Source organism: Lutra lutra, chromosome 16, assembly GCF_902655055.1.
Source record: "Lutra lutra chromosome 16, mLutLut1.2, whole genome shotgun sequence".
In the NCBI taxonomy this organism is placed as follows: domain Eukaryota; kingdom Metazoa; phylum Chordata; class Mammalia; order Carnivora; family Mustelidae; genus Lutra; species Lutra lutra.
Genome location: NC_062293.1, coordinates 3,700,110 through 3,718,825, shown reverse-complemented (window position 1 = coordinate 3,718,825; position 18,716 = coordinate 3,700,110). Strand labels below are relative to the sequence as shown.

At 49.3% G+C, this 18,716-nt stretch overlaps 1 protein-coding gene across 4 annotated transcripts in view; it reads left to right on the top strand.

Moving 5' to 3' along the window:
* TNRC6C (trinucleotide repeat containing adaptor 6C) overlaps positions 1-18,716 on the top strand; it is a 93,877-nt gene that overhangs the window by 62,635 nt on the left and 12,526 nt on the right. For 3 of the 4 annotated variants that reach the window (XM_047706488.1, XM_047706486.1, XM_047706489.1), the window contains 8 exons: positions 4,725-4,867; positions 6,421-6,570; positions 7,875-8,021; positions 9,842-9,961; positions 12,829-12,912; positions 13,123-13,360; positions 16,909-17,076; positions 18,213-18,404. In XM_047706488.1, coding sequence (XP_047562444.1) covers positions 4,725-4,867; positions 6,421-6,570; positions 7,875-8,021; positions 9,842-9,961; positions 12,829-12,912; positions 13,123-13,360; positions 16,909-17,076; positions 18,213-18,404 — 1,242 coding nt within the window. The remainder of the gene's footprint in view (positions 1-4,724; positions 4,868-6,420; positions 6,571-7,874; positions 8,022-9,841; positions 9,962-12,828; positions 12,913-13,122; positions 13,361-16,908; positions 17,077-18,212; positions 18,405-18,716) is intronic. The other variant, XM_047706487.1, reaches the window with a different exon arrangement.

Sequence of the window (18,716 nt, the reverse complement as noted above, 5' to 3'; positions counted from 1 at the left end):
AGGCCAGCATTCCTCTGATGCCAAAACCAGCTGAGGATACCACGGGAAAACTACTGACCTGATCAGTAGATGCAGAAACTGTCCGCAAAGTATTCGCAAACTGAATTCAACGACACGTGAGTAGGATTATATTCCATGACCAAGTGGGATTTGTACCAGGGGTGCAAGGTGACTTCAACATACACAAATCAATAAGTGTAACACATCTTGTCAATAAGATGAAAGAAAAAATTGTGATCATCTCAATAGAGAAGAAATATTTGACAAAGTAACAGCATCCTTTCATGATTTAAAAAAAAGAAAAAAACCCTAAGCAGACTGGGTATAGAAGGTACGTACCTCAACATAATAAAGGTCATACACAAGAAACCCATAGCCAACATTAGAGGAATTGAAAGCGTTTCCCCTAAGATCAGGAACAAGGCAAGGATGCCCATTCTCTCCACTCCTATTCAATATAGTACCAGAAGTCCTCGCCAGGGCAATCAGGCAGGACAAGGAAAAAGAAAAAAGGCATCCGTGTTGGAAAGGAAAGTCAAGTTCTCATTATTTGCTGATAATATGATCCTATATATAGAAAATTCCAAAAAATCAGTCAAAAAACGTAGAGTTAACAATTTCAGTAAACTGGCAGGATACAAAAATCAGCATCCAGAAATCATTTGCATTCCTTTACAGGAATGATGAAGCTTTGGAAAAGAAATAAAACCAATTCATAATAGCATTCATAATAGCATTAAAAACAATAAAATACTTAGGAATAAATTTAACCAAGGAAGTGAGAGATCTGCACAGTGAAAACAGCAGGACTTTGCTGAAAGAAATTGGAGAAGACACAAGCAAATGGAAGGGCATCTCATGTTCGTGGATCAAAAAACTAATAGTGTAAAGACGGTTATGTTACCCAAGGCCATCTGTAGGTTAATTGCAATCCCCACCAAAAAACCAAAGCAATTCACAGAAGTAGAAGAAACAATTCCTAAAATGTGTGTGGAATCACAAAATAATCCTGTGAAAAAACAGTTGGCAGTGTCTCACTTCTGGATTTCAGGCTGTACTACAGAGCCATAACAATCCAAACAGTGTGCTACTAGAACAAAAATAGACACATCTGGGCCCCCAGCTGGCTCAGTCAGTTGAGCCTGTGACTTGATCTCAGGGTCATGAGTTCGAGGCCCATGTTGGGCCTAGAGTGTACCTAAAAAAAAAAAAGAATTAGACTCATCAACCAGTGGATCAGAACAGAGCCCAGATTTGAACCCCAGCAGCTACAGTCAACAGAACACTCGGCAAAGGAGCCAAGAATACTCAGTGGGGAAAGGATAGTGTATCTGACACACGGTTCTGGGAACAATGGAGAAACGTGCAGAACAATGAAACTGGACCCCTGTTTCACAGCACAAAAATTAGCTCGTAATGGATCAGAGGTTTAAACAGAAGATCTGATACCATAAAACTCCTAGAAAAAGAACTTAAAGAAGAGGCCTGTCAATATTGGTCTTAACAATGATTTGGGGGGGCGTGACGTCAAAAGCACAAACAACTGTGGCTACATCAGACTCAAAAGTTCCCGCACAGCAAAAGAAACAAGCCTAAAGAATGGGAGAAAAAATTTCAAGCCATATATTGGATAAGGGGTTAATATCCAAAATATATAAAGAACTCAGTCAACTGAAACCAAAAACATATGGTTTTTAAAATGGGTAGAATAACTAAACAGACATTTCTGCCAAGAGGAGATCGGATGGCCAACAGACAGGAAGAGGTGCTAAGCATTCCTCACATCGGGGCAATGCAGATCAGAACCACAGTAAGATCTCACCTCACCCCTGTCGGAATGGCTTTCATCAAGACGACAAAGACAGATGCTGGTGAGGATGTGGTGAAAAGGGAACCCTGTATACTGTCAGGACTGTAGATTGTCCGACTGGTATGGAAAACCATATAGAGGTTCCTCAAAAGATGAAAAGTAGACTCACCGTACAACCCAGCAATTCCAGTTCTGGGTATATATGCGAAGGGTGAAAACTGGATTTTTTTTTTTTTTTTAAGATTTTATTTATTTATTTGACAGAGATCACAGGTAGGCAGAGAGAAGTGGGGAGCAGGCTCCCTGCTGACCAGAGAACCCAATGTGGGGCTCTATCCCAGGACCCTGTGATCATGACCTGAGTCAAAGGCGGAGGCTTAACCCACTGAGCCACCCAGGCGCCCCAGGATCTTTTTTTTTTTTTTAAGATTTTTTTTTTTTTTCACAGAGACTTAGAGAGGGAACACAGGCAGGAGTGGGCAGTGGGAGAGGAAGGAGCAGGCTTCCCACTAAGCAGGGAGCCTGGGGGCTCGACCCCAGGATCCTGGGATCATGACCTGAGCCAAAGGCAAGATGCTTAACAAATGAGTCACCCAGGCGCCCCTGAAAACAGGATCTGGACAGGATATCTATACTTCCGTGTTCACTGCAACATTACTCACAATAGCCAAGGTGTGGAAACAGCCCAAATGCCCATCAGCAGATGAATGGGCGAAAAAAATATGGTTCATGGACATGGTGGAATATATTCAGCTGTGAGAAAAGAGGGTTTCCTGCCGTCTGCACCAACAAGGGCAGACCTTAAGCACTTGATGCTGAGTAAGCAAAGTCAGACAAAAATACTTCATGATCTCACTTAACACGTGGCGTTTATCCAAGTTCAACCTGTAGAGCACAGACAGCGAATGGTGGTTACCGGGTAGTGGGGCTGGGGGGATGAGCTGTGTAACAAGTGGAGGTAGGCTGCGCACAGTGGGCCGAATGTAGTCATGTTGTCGTGTAATTACATAACCCGTTAAGTATGGCTCCACGGCCATCAGATTACGATATATCAATGTATCAAAGTTACATAGATACCTGAAATTTACACAGTGGTGTGCATCAGATTTATTCACTTAAAAGTAAATAAAATAATAATGATGTTAAATAGTCACATGTAAGATGCGGCTGGTTCCCCAGGAAATACAGGGTCGGGTTCCTGCAAGCCCCTGGCCACAGCATTTTTGTTGACCGATCAGTACCTAACCTCGCTTTATGTGTTTCCATCTAAAGACGCTTTACTTAATATAAGTTTCTCACAGGTAACAGTATGCCATATTTCTTTCTTTACAGTAAAACACTAGCTAGGAAAAATTTAGCATTTTCCTGACCCTGGGTCATGTGACCGTGAATCTGTGGCCATCTACTCTCAAGCTGACGCCATCTGCCACGCTTTCTTAAAATTACACTGTCTTGGGGCACGTGGGTGGCTCAGTGTGTTAAGCATCTAATTCTTCATCTCAGCTCAGGTCTTGATCTCAGAGTCATGAGTCAAGCCCCATGCTGGCCTCCATGCTGGGCGTGGAGCCAACTTAAAAAATCAGCATCTTGTCATCCAAAAAGTTAGGCACTCTTCCCATCCTTTCCATAGCTTCGTTACACACTTAGATACTACTGAGCACCCTCACATACAGATTGGTGACTCTTCTCTTCCTTTAGCCAGAGGCACCGTATCGTGGACTTGCTCACACCGTACTTGAACAGCAGCATGCCACTCATGCCTGAACAACACGTACCTAACCTATGTTTTCTCCGTCAGGCACAACACTGCCTTCCTGCACTCAGGAACACAAGAGAGCACATTAGCACTACACTTGGGGTCCATTTTAAAGATTTATTTACTTATTTGACAGAGAGAGAGAGATCACAAGTAGGCAGAGAGGCAGGCAGAGAGAGAGGAGGAAGCAGGCTCCCCGCTGAGCAGAGAGCCCGATGCGGGGCCCGATCCCAGGACCCCGAGATCATGACCCGAGCCGAAGGCAGCGGCTTAACCCACTGAGCCACCCAGGTGCCCCTTGGGGTCCATTTTAAACACGGAAGTCACCAACAAGAAGCACAGAAACATGGCATTAAATAGACCACAGAGGGATGCTTGTCACTGTTGGAGAGCTCAGTAAGAAGCCAGCATCTCGTTTGGCCTGAGTTAGGAATGTGTACATCAGGCAACCAACATTTTTCACCACCCTGCACGTGTCCACAAAAGTACACGATTACTGTTCTGGGGGCTACAGATACATTTGGCCAGCCTGTGCATTTACGAGCACAGAATCCATGAATGATGAGGACCAACTTTGTAATCAGCGTGCGGGTGCGGAAATGTGTGGTACAAGCTGCTAGGACAGAAATGACAATCCGTGTGAGCTGGAAGAAATTATTGTAACTTGTTAGAAGTGTAAAATAGCACAAAGTCAAAGATAGCCATGCCAAACCAGTCACTAGCCTGAGAGCCCCTGAGGACAAGAACCTTGTCTGTTTGCATGGTATCGTGTCCCCAGTATCTGGAAGAGCCCTTGCAGCCCATGGGGGTGCAGGAAGTGGAAACCACAGGCCGTGAGGGCAGCAGCACCATTTTAAACAGGAAGATCAGGGCAGGAACACAACGGGGAAGGCTGTGTGAAGAAGGGGGTACATCCCTGTGGGGAGGGAGGGCAGACGCCTGCAGGGTGGAGTGGCAGGTGTGATTGGAGTGGGCGGGGCAGGAGCAGGGGCGAGAGCCGGGCCCCGTCATAGACCGTGGGGGTCACAGGAGCAAAACCATAGCCTCCCTGTTTTCCATGGGGTTGAGAGACTCAAACCGGTGCCCGTCTGGTGCTCGGCACTCCTGACTGACATTCCTGGGGCATTTAGGTGTAAGTGTTGCTTCTGTTTGCTCCAGGCGCCCTGCTGGAAAAGAAGGTGGACGTGGACAAGCGTGGACTGGGAGTGACCGACTACAATGGAGTGGTCACCAAAGCCCTTGGCTGCCGCCCACCAGTCTCCAAAGACTCTTCCGGGGACCGCCCCACCTTTCTCGACAAGGTATGGATTTAGGGGGTGCTTTGTTCATTTTTAACAAGAGGTATTTTTCATTTTAACTGTGTCCTTAATGCAAGCTGGATTGAGTATGTGGCTGACTATAATATTTAAGTGGCTGCTCGCTTTTTAAAAATGTGTATGAATGTTTAGCTCAGAAGAAATAGTGTCGTACTTCACACAATGTGACTAGGGGTAAAAAATACAGAAACTGAAAACATTTTCATTTTAGTGGGTGAACTTGGCTAGGTTATCTGCTTCCATTTGTCCAATAACAAGGGTCATCAAATTTCTGTTTTACTGTCTTATTTTATAAGACATTGGAAATAATGTGTGACATGTTTAATCTGAGGAGAAGAAACTGGAGGTGGTTGGGCGCAGGCATCTCTGTCTGGCCCGCCCAGCTCAGCTGCTGCAGAGCGCGTGCAGATGTCTGTTGGAAGCCCCTGGGGGGGCTCACGTGTCCGAACGCCAGTTTGGTCCTTTCAGGACTGTCATGTAGTGATGTCCCTGCTCCAGTTGGGTGTGCCTTCAAAAGGAAGGGGAGAATAGGATCCCGTGAAATTCAGTCAAAATGTTGAACCTTGAGAATAAAACTGAAGCAAGAAACGGCAGGCTTAGCAACAAAGCTGGAAGAAAGGCTCACAGGAGAGAGCTCTAGCCCTTCGTCTCTGCTCACAGAGAAACGGGGTCCCTTGCTACACTTCGCAGCAGAAAGCTGTGGCTAGGGAAGGCCTGGAGGGAAGGTCAGGTCATACCCTGCCCCCCTGCTGTGGGTCCATTCATGTCCAAGATGCTTAGTGAAATTCCAGTTTAATTTGGTATCCTGTATTTTTACTTGGGAAGTGCGGGACCCTGACTTACTTCCTTATCTTTAAAATGTAGAATAATACCAAAAAGAAAAAGAAGAGTGCTCGCTTCGGGAGCACATATACTAAAAAAAAAAAGAAAAGAAAAGAAAAAGAAGAAAAATGTAGACGACTACACACTGGTTGTGCAGTCAGAGGAGATAGATTTGCAAAGGGCCTGACATATAATGTGACCTTAATAATGTACAGGAAAGTTAGTAAGATCCGTCTGCTCTATGACTTATCCTATTACTGGATTAAACCATGTGATATTGCTGTTGGTAAGTCAAAAACAGCTGGATGTCAGCAGAATGTAACCCAGTGCACCCCTAGAGCCTTGGTACTGAAAGAAAGGAGCCTATTTATTTGAAAAGGGTTGTGAAGTGTTGCCCAAATAAGATTTTTGCTAATGTTTCCAGGCTTCTCCTGAGCCCTGTCCCTGGGCGGGGTTGGCGGGGTCAGAGCACGTTGTAAGCTAATGTATGTGTTTATGAAGTGATTGTTAGAAGGAGAGCAGCATCTTAATCCTGTTTCTCTTTTTCTTTTCCCCTCTTCCTTTGGCCCATGTTCTCCATTCTCTTGTTATCCACTCTTTTTTGATCTTTTAATTCTTCTTCCATCCATACCCTTTTATATGTTCTTGGGAAACTGCTTTGTGCTCTGTCTGCGGATGGACGCCGCACACAGCTCACCCTTTCTTTCTCCAATCAGGACGGCGGCCTAGTGGAAGAGCCCACTACTTCACCGTTTTTGCCTTCACCAAGCCTGAAGCTCCCCCTTTCAAACAGTGCACTCCCTAATCAGGCCCTGGGTGGGATTGCCCCAGGGCTGGGCATGCAAAACTTGAATTCTTCTAGACAGGTAAGACTTGGGCAGAGAGCCGGCGCGATCTCAGTTTCACCTGCCTCTAAAGAGATGTGTTTGGGACGTGCACTTTGATTTTTAACTAATGCCTGTACTTTAAAATACAGTCGAATATGTCAAGGTAGCTGAAATACTAGAAGTGTGCTGTCCAGGTACTGAGAGTTGAATCCGGTTCTTGAAATTGAACCGTGTTAGAGAAAGTGGGTCCGGGTGATGCCATCCTTCTCCTGGCCGTCCAAACCTTGCATACACTGGTCTTTGAGAAAACAGCACATGCTCGCCCTGCTCCCTGAAATAAAGGTGACATCTCAGTGGTTTCCAGAGAGCCATACTGACATTTTCCCTTCCCTGACACTCAGGGGAGGTGAGAGTCCCTGTCAGGCATCACAGAAGGGAGGACTGTAAGTGTGTATTGGCTGCTGCTCCGTGGCCCTTGTGTCTCCCAGTCCCCCAGAGGACGGGACCTGCAGGCCGATGGTGCCTTTCCCGTCTGGGGGACGTCCTTTCCATGGATTTCCTTGCACGTGAGGCTGACACACACCCATCTCTGAAACATCTCTCCAAGGCGCCACTGTGATGATCAGGTTGGCCCGACAGTACGCGTGTGCGCCTGTCGTCCCAGGGTAGCAGCGGCACCCCAGCCGGCGGCCTCCCGGTGCTAGCGCCAGTGGTAGTTCAGTGCCGCGCCTGCTTAACGGGGCTCCTGCCATCGGACGGCGAGCAGGCCAGCAGGGTGCGGGGAGCGAGCCCACCTGGAGGCTTTTCTACTCAGCGTCCCGCAGGGCTCTTACGCCCGCAGAGCACAACGGGCCCCGAAAACGGATTGGTTACATTTAACACGAAGGTAGCGACCTGGATCTACCTATTTGTTCAGCTTCTGCTTCGGTGGAAGTTGTATTGCTCTTTCCTGTTCGAATGTTGCTGTTTCCAGGTTAGTAGTCCCCACCCCTTACCGCTCAGCTCCCCACCACGGTGTCCTGCGGGAAGAGCTGTGAAGCCAGTAGTGACGTGTTGCTCTTGTTTGGCGCGCCCTGGGGTGATGCTTTCTTCGGATGTGATGGCCTTGTCCGGGGCCCCCTTGGACTGACTCCGTTGCGTGGCTTCTGTGATTGACACACGCAGTCCGCCTTCGTGCGCAGCCGCTCTGCGTGGCAGCGGGCACCGTGAATGCGCTTTGGTGCGAGTCGACAGTGGAAGGAAGTAGAGACGGTCTTGCTGTCCCGTGCAGGCCAGCAAAGCCCCCTGCGGGGCTCCCGTCGCACCCGCCCCCGACCGACCCGGCCCTTCCCATGTCCCCGCAGATCCCGAGTGGCAATCTGGGCATGTTCGGCAGTAGTGGAGCAGCACAAGCCAGGACCATGCAACAGCCGCCGCAGCCCCCCGTGCAGCCTCTGAGCTCCTCCCAGCCCAGCCTCCGTGCTCAAGTGCCTCCGTTTCTATCCCCTCAGGTGGGCCCCGTAGCCTCGCGTGTCGATGCAGGTGCCCCGATGGCGGGTGGCGTCGGTGCCGTGGCGACATCACTCGTAATGCGAGGGCAAGTTCACCCACCCCAAGCACGGTCATGTCAACCCGTCCACAGGGGGCATCTGCAGGACGGCCCCTTGGAGCGGCTCAGTGTCCACCGCCCGTAGGGAGCAGGGTCCCTGGGGGAAAGCTCCCACGCTGCCGTGGTGCGGTTTTTGTCCAGGTCTTAGAATTATTCAGGTGAACCCAATGAATTGTCCTAGCTGGGAGAGGAACGTGACATGCCAAAATATTGCTTAGCCCAGAAGGGAGTGGGTAGGAGCACGTAGGAACCCTCGGGGCTGAAGAATGCTTCAGGGGCCACCTGCATGTGATCATAGGTCATATTATAAATTAATATAACTTATTATATTAACTTGGCTGCTTAGTTAAGTTCATTACTTAGTATTAGACTATTTTTGCCCATAGAGGTTCTTTAAAAAAAAAAAAAAAAAAAAAGGTGTCAAACAGAAAAGGAGAAGGATATCTTGTTTGGCATAGCTCTTAAAGCATATGGATTTTTTTCATGTTAATATTGTTTACTTTTAGAACATTCCCTAATTTTACACTTTGGACTGAGTTTTTCCTTATAGTGTTTCAGTCCTCATCCCTTATAAAAACTCAGTAATAGAGAGTAATGGTAAGTTATAGAATTAGCTGGAAGTAGTTAACCCTCCACAGCTGGTTGACCCCAGATTTGTGCGCTGAGCTGAGGCAGCTGAGATGTAGGTGAAGTAATTGTCCAGTTCATTCGTCAGGATGAAGGGTGAGCTGCCGTACCACAGGCCCCAGAGTACAGAGGCTTCCACAAGATAGGGTTTGCTTCTCTGGGTGGCCGTGCAGGGGGCAGCCACTCAGGGCTGTGGGGCACCCCTACGGCAGCCCTTCCCGATCACTGGGCGCTGCACAGAACACTTCCACTTGCGTCCCACTGCCCAAGCCTGGGGACACAGCCAGCCCAGCCCGAGAGGCAGAAGGAGAGCTGGGCCTGGGTGATGGGCAGCGGGCTTCCCACACTCACAGAGCACGTGTCACCCTCGTGCCCCCCACGTTACCTGTGCTATGACACAAGCGTGCTTTCTTTAAATGACTTGCCTGCTTAAATAAATCTATTCTTCAAACTTTACATATCCCTCAAAAGTAGAAAAATCACATTTTTCTGGTAACACATTAGACAACTATTAAAGTAAAAGATGCCCATCCGCATTCTACTTAAAATCATCTTGCATCCAGTTGTGATAAACACACATGGCATGTGGTGGAAAGCACTGGAATCTCCAAACCGTCCCCGGACTGTTCCAGCACAGTGAATGCCAGTTGAAGGGGCCCCCTGAATGCGCACGCGGCTTGATGGGCCAGGGCAGGGCTGGCAGAGGGGCCTAGACCCCTTCCCCGAGGCCCCACATTCACTCTTTCCTGAAATTATGTCAGTTATTTCGCGGTGACAGAATGGGAGCTCAGTTTTCGATAGGAGTCACCCAGAGCCCTTGTACCTTACGTCATAACCGAAATATTTGCAGTGGGGAGGCTCTTTCTCTCCGTCCGTCCTTATTTTCCACAGAAGCACATTAACTACTAGTGGTAGAAAGCCCGAGAGTATTTTAATGGGTTTCGAAGTTCATTCTGAAGACAAGCTTAACTGTCGGTAATTCATCAGTTCCGCATCTTGAAAACTGCCTGGATGGGTGGCCGTTTCGACACTGCCTGGACGGGTGGCCGTTTCGACAGGGACGCGGTGCCCGACGCTTTTTGTTGTGTCCCACAGGTTCAAGCACAGCTTTTGCAGTTTGCAGCAAAAAACATTGGTCTCAACCCTGCACTATTGACCTCGCCAATCAATCCTCAGCATATGACGATGTTGAACCAGCTCTATCAGCTGCAGCTGGTAAGCGGACGCTTTAGCTTCTAGAACCTCAAGGAGTGCGCGCTGCCGTTCACGTGGCTGGCAGCGGCCTAGCCGCGGACTGACGAAAGTACTTCACGCCTTGTGCTCTTCCTGGCGGGCAATGTCACTGAGACTTTCATAAATTTTTTAATTTTTTATTTTATTTGACAGATCACAAGTAGGCAGAGAAGCAGGCAGAGAGAGACGGGGGAAGCAGGCTCCCTGCTGAGCGGAGAGCCCGATGCGGGGCTCGATCCCAGGACCCCGAGATCATGACCTGAGCTGAAGGCAGAGGCTTAACCCACTGAGCCACCCAGGCGCCCCTTTCATAAATTTTTTTAGACTTTAAAAAAAATTAGGCAGTTTTGTACTCAAGGGTGTTTTCCCTCAGCTTTGTGAATTCTCTAGCCCCTTCACAGAGTGTCCCAGACCTCACCAGGAGGCGTGTCCTTCACTCTGGGTCTCTGCTAGCCTTTCCGATCCACAGCTTCCCATCAGGACCCCAGAACACAGAAACTCACTTGAGGGACAGTTTTCTAAATTCTTCAAGGTGGGGGACACACAGAGACTGTTCTGGAAGCATGAAAGAGAAATTACTTCATTACATACAGTAGATGCCTTAGAGGTTAGGGCTTGATCCTCACAGTTCCTGTGGGGAAGGCTGATGTAGCCTAATAGTTCTTGAAAGTTTTACAATTTAACTTACCTTAAATTTTTAATTTTCAAGAATCTTACTGCCTTTTTTTTTTTTTTTAAAGATTTTATTTATTTGACAGAGAGAGATCACAAGTAGGCAGAGAGGCAGGCAGAGAGAGAGGAGGAAGCAGGCTCCCTGCTGAGCAGAGAGCCCGATGCAGGGCTCGATCCCAGGACCCTGGGACCATGACCCGAGCCGAAGGCAGAGGCTTAACCCACCGAGCCACCCAGGCGCCCCAAGAATCTTACTGCTCTTAACATAAAATGCCATGTCACTGTATCATCTCTAGATGCGTCCTGGATTCATATACACTGAAGGACCTTTCTGTAATATGCTGACACCTGCTTTCTTTCAAAGTCTTGTTCAACAACTTCATCTCCTTGAAAAGGACCAGGAATTGGGGCACCTGGGTGCCTCAGTGGGTTAAGCATCTGCCTTTGGCCCAGGTCATGATCCCAGACTCCCGGGATCGAGTCCCGCATCGGACTCCCAGCTCCACGGGGAGTCTGCTTCTCCCTCTGACCTTCTCCCCTCTCATGCTCTCTCTCACTCTCTCTCTCTCAAATAAATAAATAAAAATCTTTTAAAAATAAGGAAAAAAAAGAAGACCAGGAATCATTAAGGAAGGAAAAAAGGCCTCTGATAGACTAAAACATTGATGCGAAAGCTTTCCTTACAGGAGAGCCCCGGGCCCTGTCAGCCCTATAACCCGCACTGGCTATTAGGCTCTGTCTAACCAGTCCGAAGGGCTGGTTTTCCAGTACGTAGAGCCCCAAGCCCTGCTCACTACTAGAAACCTGACAGTGACATTGGAGCCCAGCCTGTGCCTCTCGTTTTGGCCTTGTTGGTGCTCTTGACAGCAGCAGCCGGGACATTCATGTGGGCCACGATGGCGGCGAGGAAAGACGGCAGAAAAGGCAAGAAAATCTTGAATTATGTTAAATATGTTCTGTTTTACAAACAGGGCTTACTGTTTTTAGTTTTATTTTCAAAATAATTGGTAAAATGAAATTTTGGTGCATCCTGAGGTTGAGTTTTAGGGCCTTTAAGGATTCACTTAAGTAGAGTATTTTATTCCTCTATAACTTACAGATTAACGAGGCATTTCTAATAGTACAGTCTCTACCCTTATGTGGATCCTGTTTTAATAAATCCGCTTGCTAAACATGTCCTAAAAAATCCATGTCATGGGGTGCCTGGGTAGCTCAGTGGTTTAAGCTGCCTTCAGCTCAGGTCATGGTGTCAGGGTCCTGGGATCGAGCCCCACATCAGGTTCTCTGCTCTGCCTGCCTTTCTGCCTGCTTGTGATCTCTGTCTGTCAAATAAATAAATCTTTAAAAAAAAATCCATGTCCTGAGAAAACAGGGTATGATAGGCAGCCAGCATTTCGAAGCGATCGGATGGTGGAACTTGTGCATGGCCGTGTGGGAGGTGCTCACGCCCCCTTGAACCCACTTGGCAGGCGGGGCCGGGGCCTGTGATGGGGCTGCGCAGGCTAGGTTTCAGGCCGCCTGTTGGGGAGCATGATGTGGCCCCCGGCGCTCGAGCCGTGAGCATGTTGCTCTGAGTGTCTGGGCGTGAGCCGCCGCTCCTCTCCTGGCCTCTGAGCCGCTCTGGACAACTTGCATCCCGGTCCCTGGAAGAATCAACAGCTTTTCATTGTCCCATCACTTCTTTTTACTTTTAGCTTATAAGATTTGAGCAGAAGAATTTTGATCTCTCCATTAACTGAAAAATATTTGCTGGGGTGCCTGGGTGGCTCAGTCATTAAGTGCCTGCCTTCAGCTTACGTCATGATCCCAGGCGGGAAGCCTGCGTCTCCCTCTGCCACTCCCCCTGCTTGTGCTCCCTACCTCGCTGTGTCTCTCAAAATAAATAAAATCATTTTTAAAAAAAAAAGAAGAAAGAAAAATATTTGCTAAGAAATCTCATTACCTACACTCAGCAGGGGTACTGACTGAACTACTTTTTGAAAATCTGTGTGCTAGAAGGGTTTGGGAAAGACATTTCTCCTTTTAAAAAGGCTTGTCCCTCATGGAATGCTTAAACCACAGTATAGTAAGGGGACCAAGAATCTTGGCTGTTTTCTCTCTTTCTCTCTTTTTAATATACAAAAGTTGAACCATCTGTTGATGGCCTCCTATAGTATTTGAACTGTTTCTGTCAACAGGCGTACCAACGTTTACAAATCCAGCAGCAGATGCTACAGGCTCAGCGTAATGTTTCCGGACCCATGAGACAACAGGAGCAGCAAGTAGGTATCGCGGGGCGTGTGGCTGCCCTCCCCAGCGCCCACCATCCCTGAGCTCATGATGCTAAATGGCCGACTGTTCCGTTGTTGACTTTCCTCTCGCTGAGCCTCCCTTTTAGCCATCTCGGGGGCATCTTAGTTTGGGAGCAGGCGGGTCCAGTAGAGACCGGGGGCCGCTTTCGCGCCTTTTCCGACTCGCGTGTCCGCTGCCAGGTCGCGCGCACAATCACGAACCTGCAGCAGCAGATCCAGCAGCACCAGCGCCAGCTGGCCCAGGCCCTGCTCGTGAAGCCACCGCCGCCGCCGCCGCCGCCGCACCTGCCTCTGCACCCCTCTGCAGGCAAATCGGCCATGGACAGCTTCCCCCCGCACTCCCAGGCCCCCGGCCTGCCTGACCTGCAGACCAAAGAGCCGCAGGCTTCACCCAGCACCTTCGCTCCTTACCCTCTTGGTGAGTCCCTGCGGGGCGGGCCCGCACACTGTCCCCTGCTTCCTGCTGAGGGAGCAGCACCGGCCATCTTCTGCAGAGCGAAGTTCTGCTTTGGCCATACATACCTCTGGTCTAAAGTCTTTTAAAGTAGCACCAGCGAAAGCCCTGGAATTCCCTCAGTTTGTACTGTTCCCGGTTTCCTCCTCTTCAGCGGCCACTGTCCCCCAACCTAACTGCAGGGACGAGCTTGTGATGGTTTTACTGGTAAAGGTGTTTAGATTTCTACGAATCAGGTACTTCTTGGAAACCAGTGGTGGCCCGTCCAAGCCCTGCAGTGTAGAAGACGTTTGTGTAATCCGCCAAGTCAGCACGTATGCGTTGACCCCTGACCCGTAGGACGCATGCTCAGCCCATGAAACCCACAGGTCTGCAAAAGGCACGGGGCTTCCCTCCAGGTCCTGCAAACCAGCCAGGAGGGGCACAGGTTCCATAACCACAGGCAGGATCAAGGAAACGTCCCAGGGAGGGACATGTCAGTAAACGGATTATAAACAGTTTGATGTAGGGGTCCAGAACCTGGCGGCAGCTCTCGGGCTTGTTTGCCAGCTGACTGTTAGTGTGAAGCTGCAGGACAAAGGGAGTTAGTAACCCAGGAAGGACATAGCCAGAGGAACAAAGGTCAGATGCATGACAGTGAGTGTGCTACTGGCTGATGGGGTCCCTCTCCTTGTTGCTGCCCTAAAAGAGCCGTAAATCCTCATGGTACGAGCATGTTCTCCTTGACGTGCGGTCACTGTGGTATGTCCTTAATATGAACCTGGTGGGTGCTAACTGTGCTCATCCCTCCCCTTCTCGTGGCCCCATGCTCCCAGCCCTTATGTGCACATGGGAGGACAGTCTGGTGGCCGAGGCCTGGCTGGGGAGGTGGCCTGCCACGCCGAGTCCCAGCTCTACCAGGGCCGGCTCAGCACTTCCTTGCATGACTTGCCCGACTGACTCTGTCTCAGTTCCCCATTTAAACTGGGGATATTTACCTCCTGGGGTCCTTTAAAGATTAAGATAACACAAGAAGTTCGCAGGACAGTGCCATGTGCCGCCAGCCCTTCAGGAGACGCGACCCAGACTGCAGCACGTCTTGTTTCAGGCCCTTTCAGAGACAGATTCCGTTGTCTGGCGCCCGCAGTGCTTCCGCTGCAGCTTCCTAGAGGCATCTGGCCTCTCAGCCTGTTTCTGGAGAGTAGAGTACAATCATCTGTATTCTTAAAGGTTTTTTCCTTAGCACAAATGAAAGAATTAGTACAGTGGCTCTTCAAAATTAGATGAAAAATAATTTTGATATTATTTTATGATACTCACATTAAACTTACAAACTTACTGAAAACATATAGTAGGACGCCTGGCTGGCTCAGTCGCTAGAGCATATGACTCCTGATCTCGGGGTTGTGAGTTTAAGCCCCACACTGACTGTAGAGATTACTAAAAATAAAATACAAGAGAAAAAAAAGAAAGAAAAGAAAAGAAATAGCTAATCAGGCGCACCTGGTGGCTCAGTCAGTTAAGTGTCTGCCTTTAGCTCAGGTCCTGATCCCAGCGTCCTAGGATCAAGGCTCCCTGCTCAGCGGGGGTCCGCTTCTCCTCTGCCTCTGCTGCGCCCCCTGCTTGTGTGCTCTTTCTCTCTCTTTCTCTCTGACAAACAAATAAAAATTGTAGGAGAACAAGAAGTAGCTAATCCAGTATAAGATACGTAGCCTGTAAGATGGCCTCTCTGCTTGGTTCTTGGCATTTTTCATCAGTGGTTGTAGCCCTGCCCACCTTCCTTCCCATGCAGCGTCTCCTTGCATTGCTGTCTCTTGACTGCTGGAACTGTCATCCACATGGGAAGACCAGGTGTAGGATAATGAAAAATAGCCTTCGCAGGCAGTGCTACAGGGAGGGGAGAGCTCGTGCTCACCTTGAGTGGCGAAGGAAAGACCCGCACTAGGGGCTGCACTCGGATCTCAGATGAGCAGGGCCTCGGTGACCAGAGCCTGGCTGGACAGGGCGTGCCCCGGGTGGTCGTGCCGACTCGTGGCGGGGGTCCACAGGTGAGCGGGCATGCTGGGGAGCTGGGTGCAGGCCCAAAACTTTGAAGGCCAGGCTGGAACCCGGCCTTGTGGTCCCCTCACCCGACTAGGTCAGTGCAAAATGGAAGCGAAGATTGCTGTCCATGCCAGCCTCACACAGGCCGCCTCTGGCCGCCTCACCTGCACAGGTGTTGTGTTTCGGCTGCAAAGTGTGTGTGTGTGTGTGTGTGTGTGTGTGTGTGTGTGTGTGTGTTGCCAACATTTAAAAATCTTCAAATGACAGTAACTTCTGGCTTCTTTTAAAATGGCTCCGTGGGGCACCTGGGTGGCTCATTGGGTTAAGCCTCTACCTTCGGCTCAGGTCATGATCTCAGGGTCCTAGGATCGAGCCCCGGGTTGGGCTCCCTGCTCAATGGAAGGCCTGCTTCCCTCCTCTCTCTCTGCCTGCCTCTCTGCCTACTTGTGATCTCTGTCAAGCAAATAAATAAAATCTTAAAAATATATATTTAATAAATAAATAAAAAAAATAAAATAAAATGGCTCGTGAGGTTTGCCTTCCATGTGGCTGTCACAGGCTGGCACCAGCCGCTGGCACTTCAGGCGGGACAAGCAACATCCCCACCGGGCCCACTTCTCAGCCACTTGGCCCATGTAGGCATTGGAGTTTGCAGACACAGATTTAAAGTCAAGAACAAACCTGTTCAGTACCTTGCTTAGGAATAGAGATGCACTTTGACCAACGTACCATGATGATGGTCTGTGAATCCTGGGGTGCACGCCTGCCCGTTACTCTCCGCCAGCAGAGCGTTCAGTCCCGCTCGTAACTGGTGTCCCCACTGGTCAGTCTTTCTCGTCCTCCTCGCCCTTGAGTAACCTGGCATGGTGTGGCCAGATGCAGCCGCACGTGGTTTTAGCTGTAAGAAGGAAAAGCCAGGATGGGCTGTCGTTCCAGCAAGGGGCAGACGGCAGCCCTGCCACGCCCTCCAATAGGTCCTGTCCTTAAAAGGAGTTTGATATTTGATTTATAAACTCCGGAAGACTTTTGTAAAGTAAGATCACTAGAGGTGGAAGTGAATGATCCCCCACCAGCCTGTACTGGTGCCTCAGAACACTGTCCAGAACTCCGAAGGGGTTGTGTTCATTTGCTGAGTTTCCCTAAGGTGTCCTAAGATCAGAAAAGATTTTCCTAATTGTCTGGACTTGCCCTGTCTTCTGTGCGTGCTGAGGAGCAGCAGGACCGTGTTTTGCTCTGAGACAACCGAAATGAAGAGTGTCATTGGTCTTAACCAGAGAATATTCGTTGCCATTTCACCTTACTTCGGGAGTAATACCCTGGAAATATGTGTTGTTAAAAAGACAAAAAGCTTTTCTTTCTATGAGCATTAAAAGTTAGAGTTCAGTATGTGGCTGTGAGTTAAGACTTGGATTGATTCTCCAGGAGAGCTTTGGAATGTAATAAAATTTTGAGGAAGAGCAGGCGTATCCTAATAGCATTTTTATCTTTAGCTGGACTGAACCCAAACATGAATGTCAACAGCATGGACATGACTGGTGGTTTGTCGGTAAAGGACCCGTCTCAGTCCCAGTCACGCCTCCCTCAGTGGACACACCCCAACCCGATGGACAACTTACCCGGTGCTGCTTCTCCCCTCGATCAGAACCCCAGCAAGCATGGTATGTCCGAGCCGGGGTGCCTGGGGTCCGGTCGCTCCTGCCGCACGGGCCGACGGTCCGGTTGTAGACATGCTTGGGTTACTACACACACTGCAGCTCTTGTCGAAGAATTCCGGTAGAATGGACCCTTCCATTCCACCCCAGAGCATGTGAGATCCCAGCTAGTCCACGTTAAAGCCCCCAAAACCGCAGCCTCCGGATCTTTGCTACAAACCCTGAAGGAGTTGAACGTGCCCCAGAGCAGCAAAGAATGTTGGTCGTGGCCTGCAGATTTTTTAGTTTATATGTGTATTCTTCCACAAAAAAATTGGTCTACTGAGAAGAAATTTTTTTCAATAAAATGATAAAACACAATAGAAAAGCAAATGCGTAGAAAAAAGGAAGAAGCAGAAGTGCTGATACCTGAAGGCAGCAACCCCACTAGTAAGCCTGTCTTTAGCTCCCTGTTTCCTCACAGCACGAATAGCAGAGGAAATGTCATAGCTTTATGATTCTCTCTTGATTCTAAAAGGAAAAATAAATTTTTTCCTAACTGTTAATTCTACAAGAGAATCATCACGGGCTACCTGGGCACTTTCCGTGGCAGGAGAGCGTGGTCGCCCATGGTGGGCCGGTCCACTCCAGAAGAAGATAAGGGCCCGGCGGTCACATGCCCAGTTTGTCCTTCCAGAGGGAGGGAGAGCAGGACGCACACAACTACAGAGTCCGTCGCTAAGCACAGAGACTAAGAAGCTGGGCCCCAGAAAGGCACAAGCCCGCTTTCAATGGTATGGGTTTGTGTTTTGCCACGATTTCCCACTTGACAAACTAAAATGGTTCTGAAGGAGTTTTGGTCTTGGGGCGCCTGGCTGGCTCCGTCAGTGGAGCATGCGACTCGGGGTCTCACAGTTGTGAGTTTGAGCCCCACGTTGGGGTAGAGAGCACTTAAAAATAAAATCTATAAAGAATAAAAAGAATTTCAGTCTTTACAGATGAAGTTGGGGCTCACCAAAGTAGTCACTTATCCTTAGCGAGTGTAGGACAAATTAAGTGTGATAGTTCGTGAACGTCTGGAAGGGGCAGGGCCTGGTGCTTAGAAGTGAGGGCACAGGGGCTCCCCTGTTCACTCAGCTCTTTGTCTCCCGCTGTCCCCACAGGTGCTATCCCTGGAGGTCTAAGCATCGGGCCTCCAGCGAAGTCCTCCATTGACGACTCCTATGGCCGGTACGACTTAATCCCGAACAGTGAGTCACCAGCCAGTCCTCCTGTAGCTGTTCCCCATAGCTGGTCACGTGCCAAATCTGACAGTGATAAAATCTCCAACGGCTCCAGCATCAACTGGCCCCCAGGTGAGAGCGTGTAACACGTCTGCCCAGCCGCAGGTCAGAACTGCCCCAAGCCCGAAGAGAGCGCTTCCGCTCAGGAGAAGCCAGGACCTGAGCTAGGAGTCCTGGAAACAGGAACCCCGCAGCTATGGCTTTTCCACTGGAAATCCTTTGGTCACGCAGATTTGGGAAGCGGTTAGCTCCCGGCACCTTCCTGTAGTCCCTTGGTTCAGTGAGAGGAGTGGAAGGAGAATGGATGCTATGTTGCATCTGGCCAGACTGTTCTAGACTCCACACTGTCTGAACACTGTCGATGTGGCAGCTGTGATCCCTGCT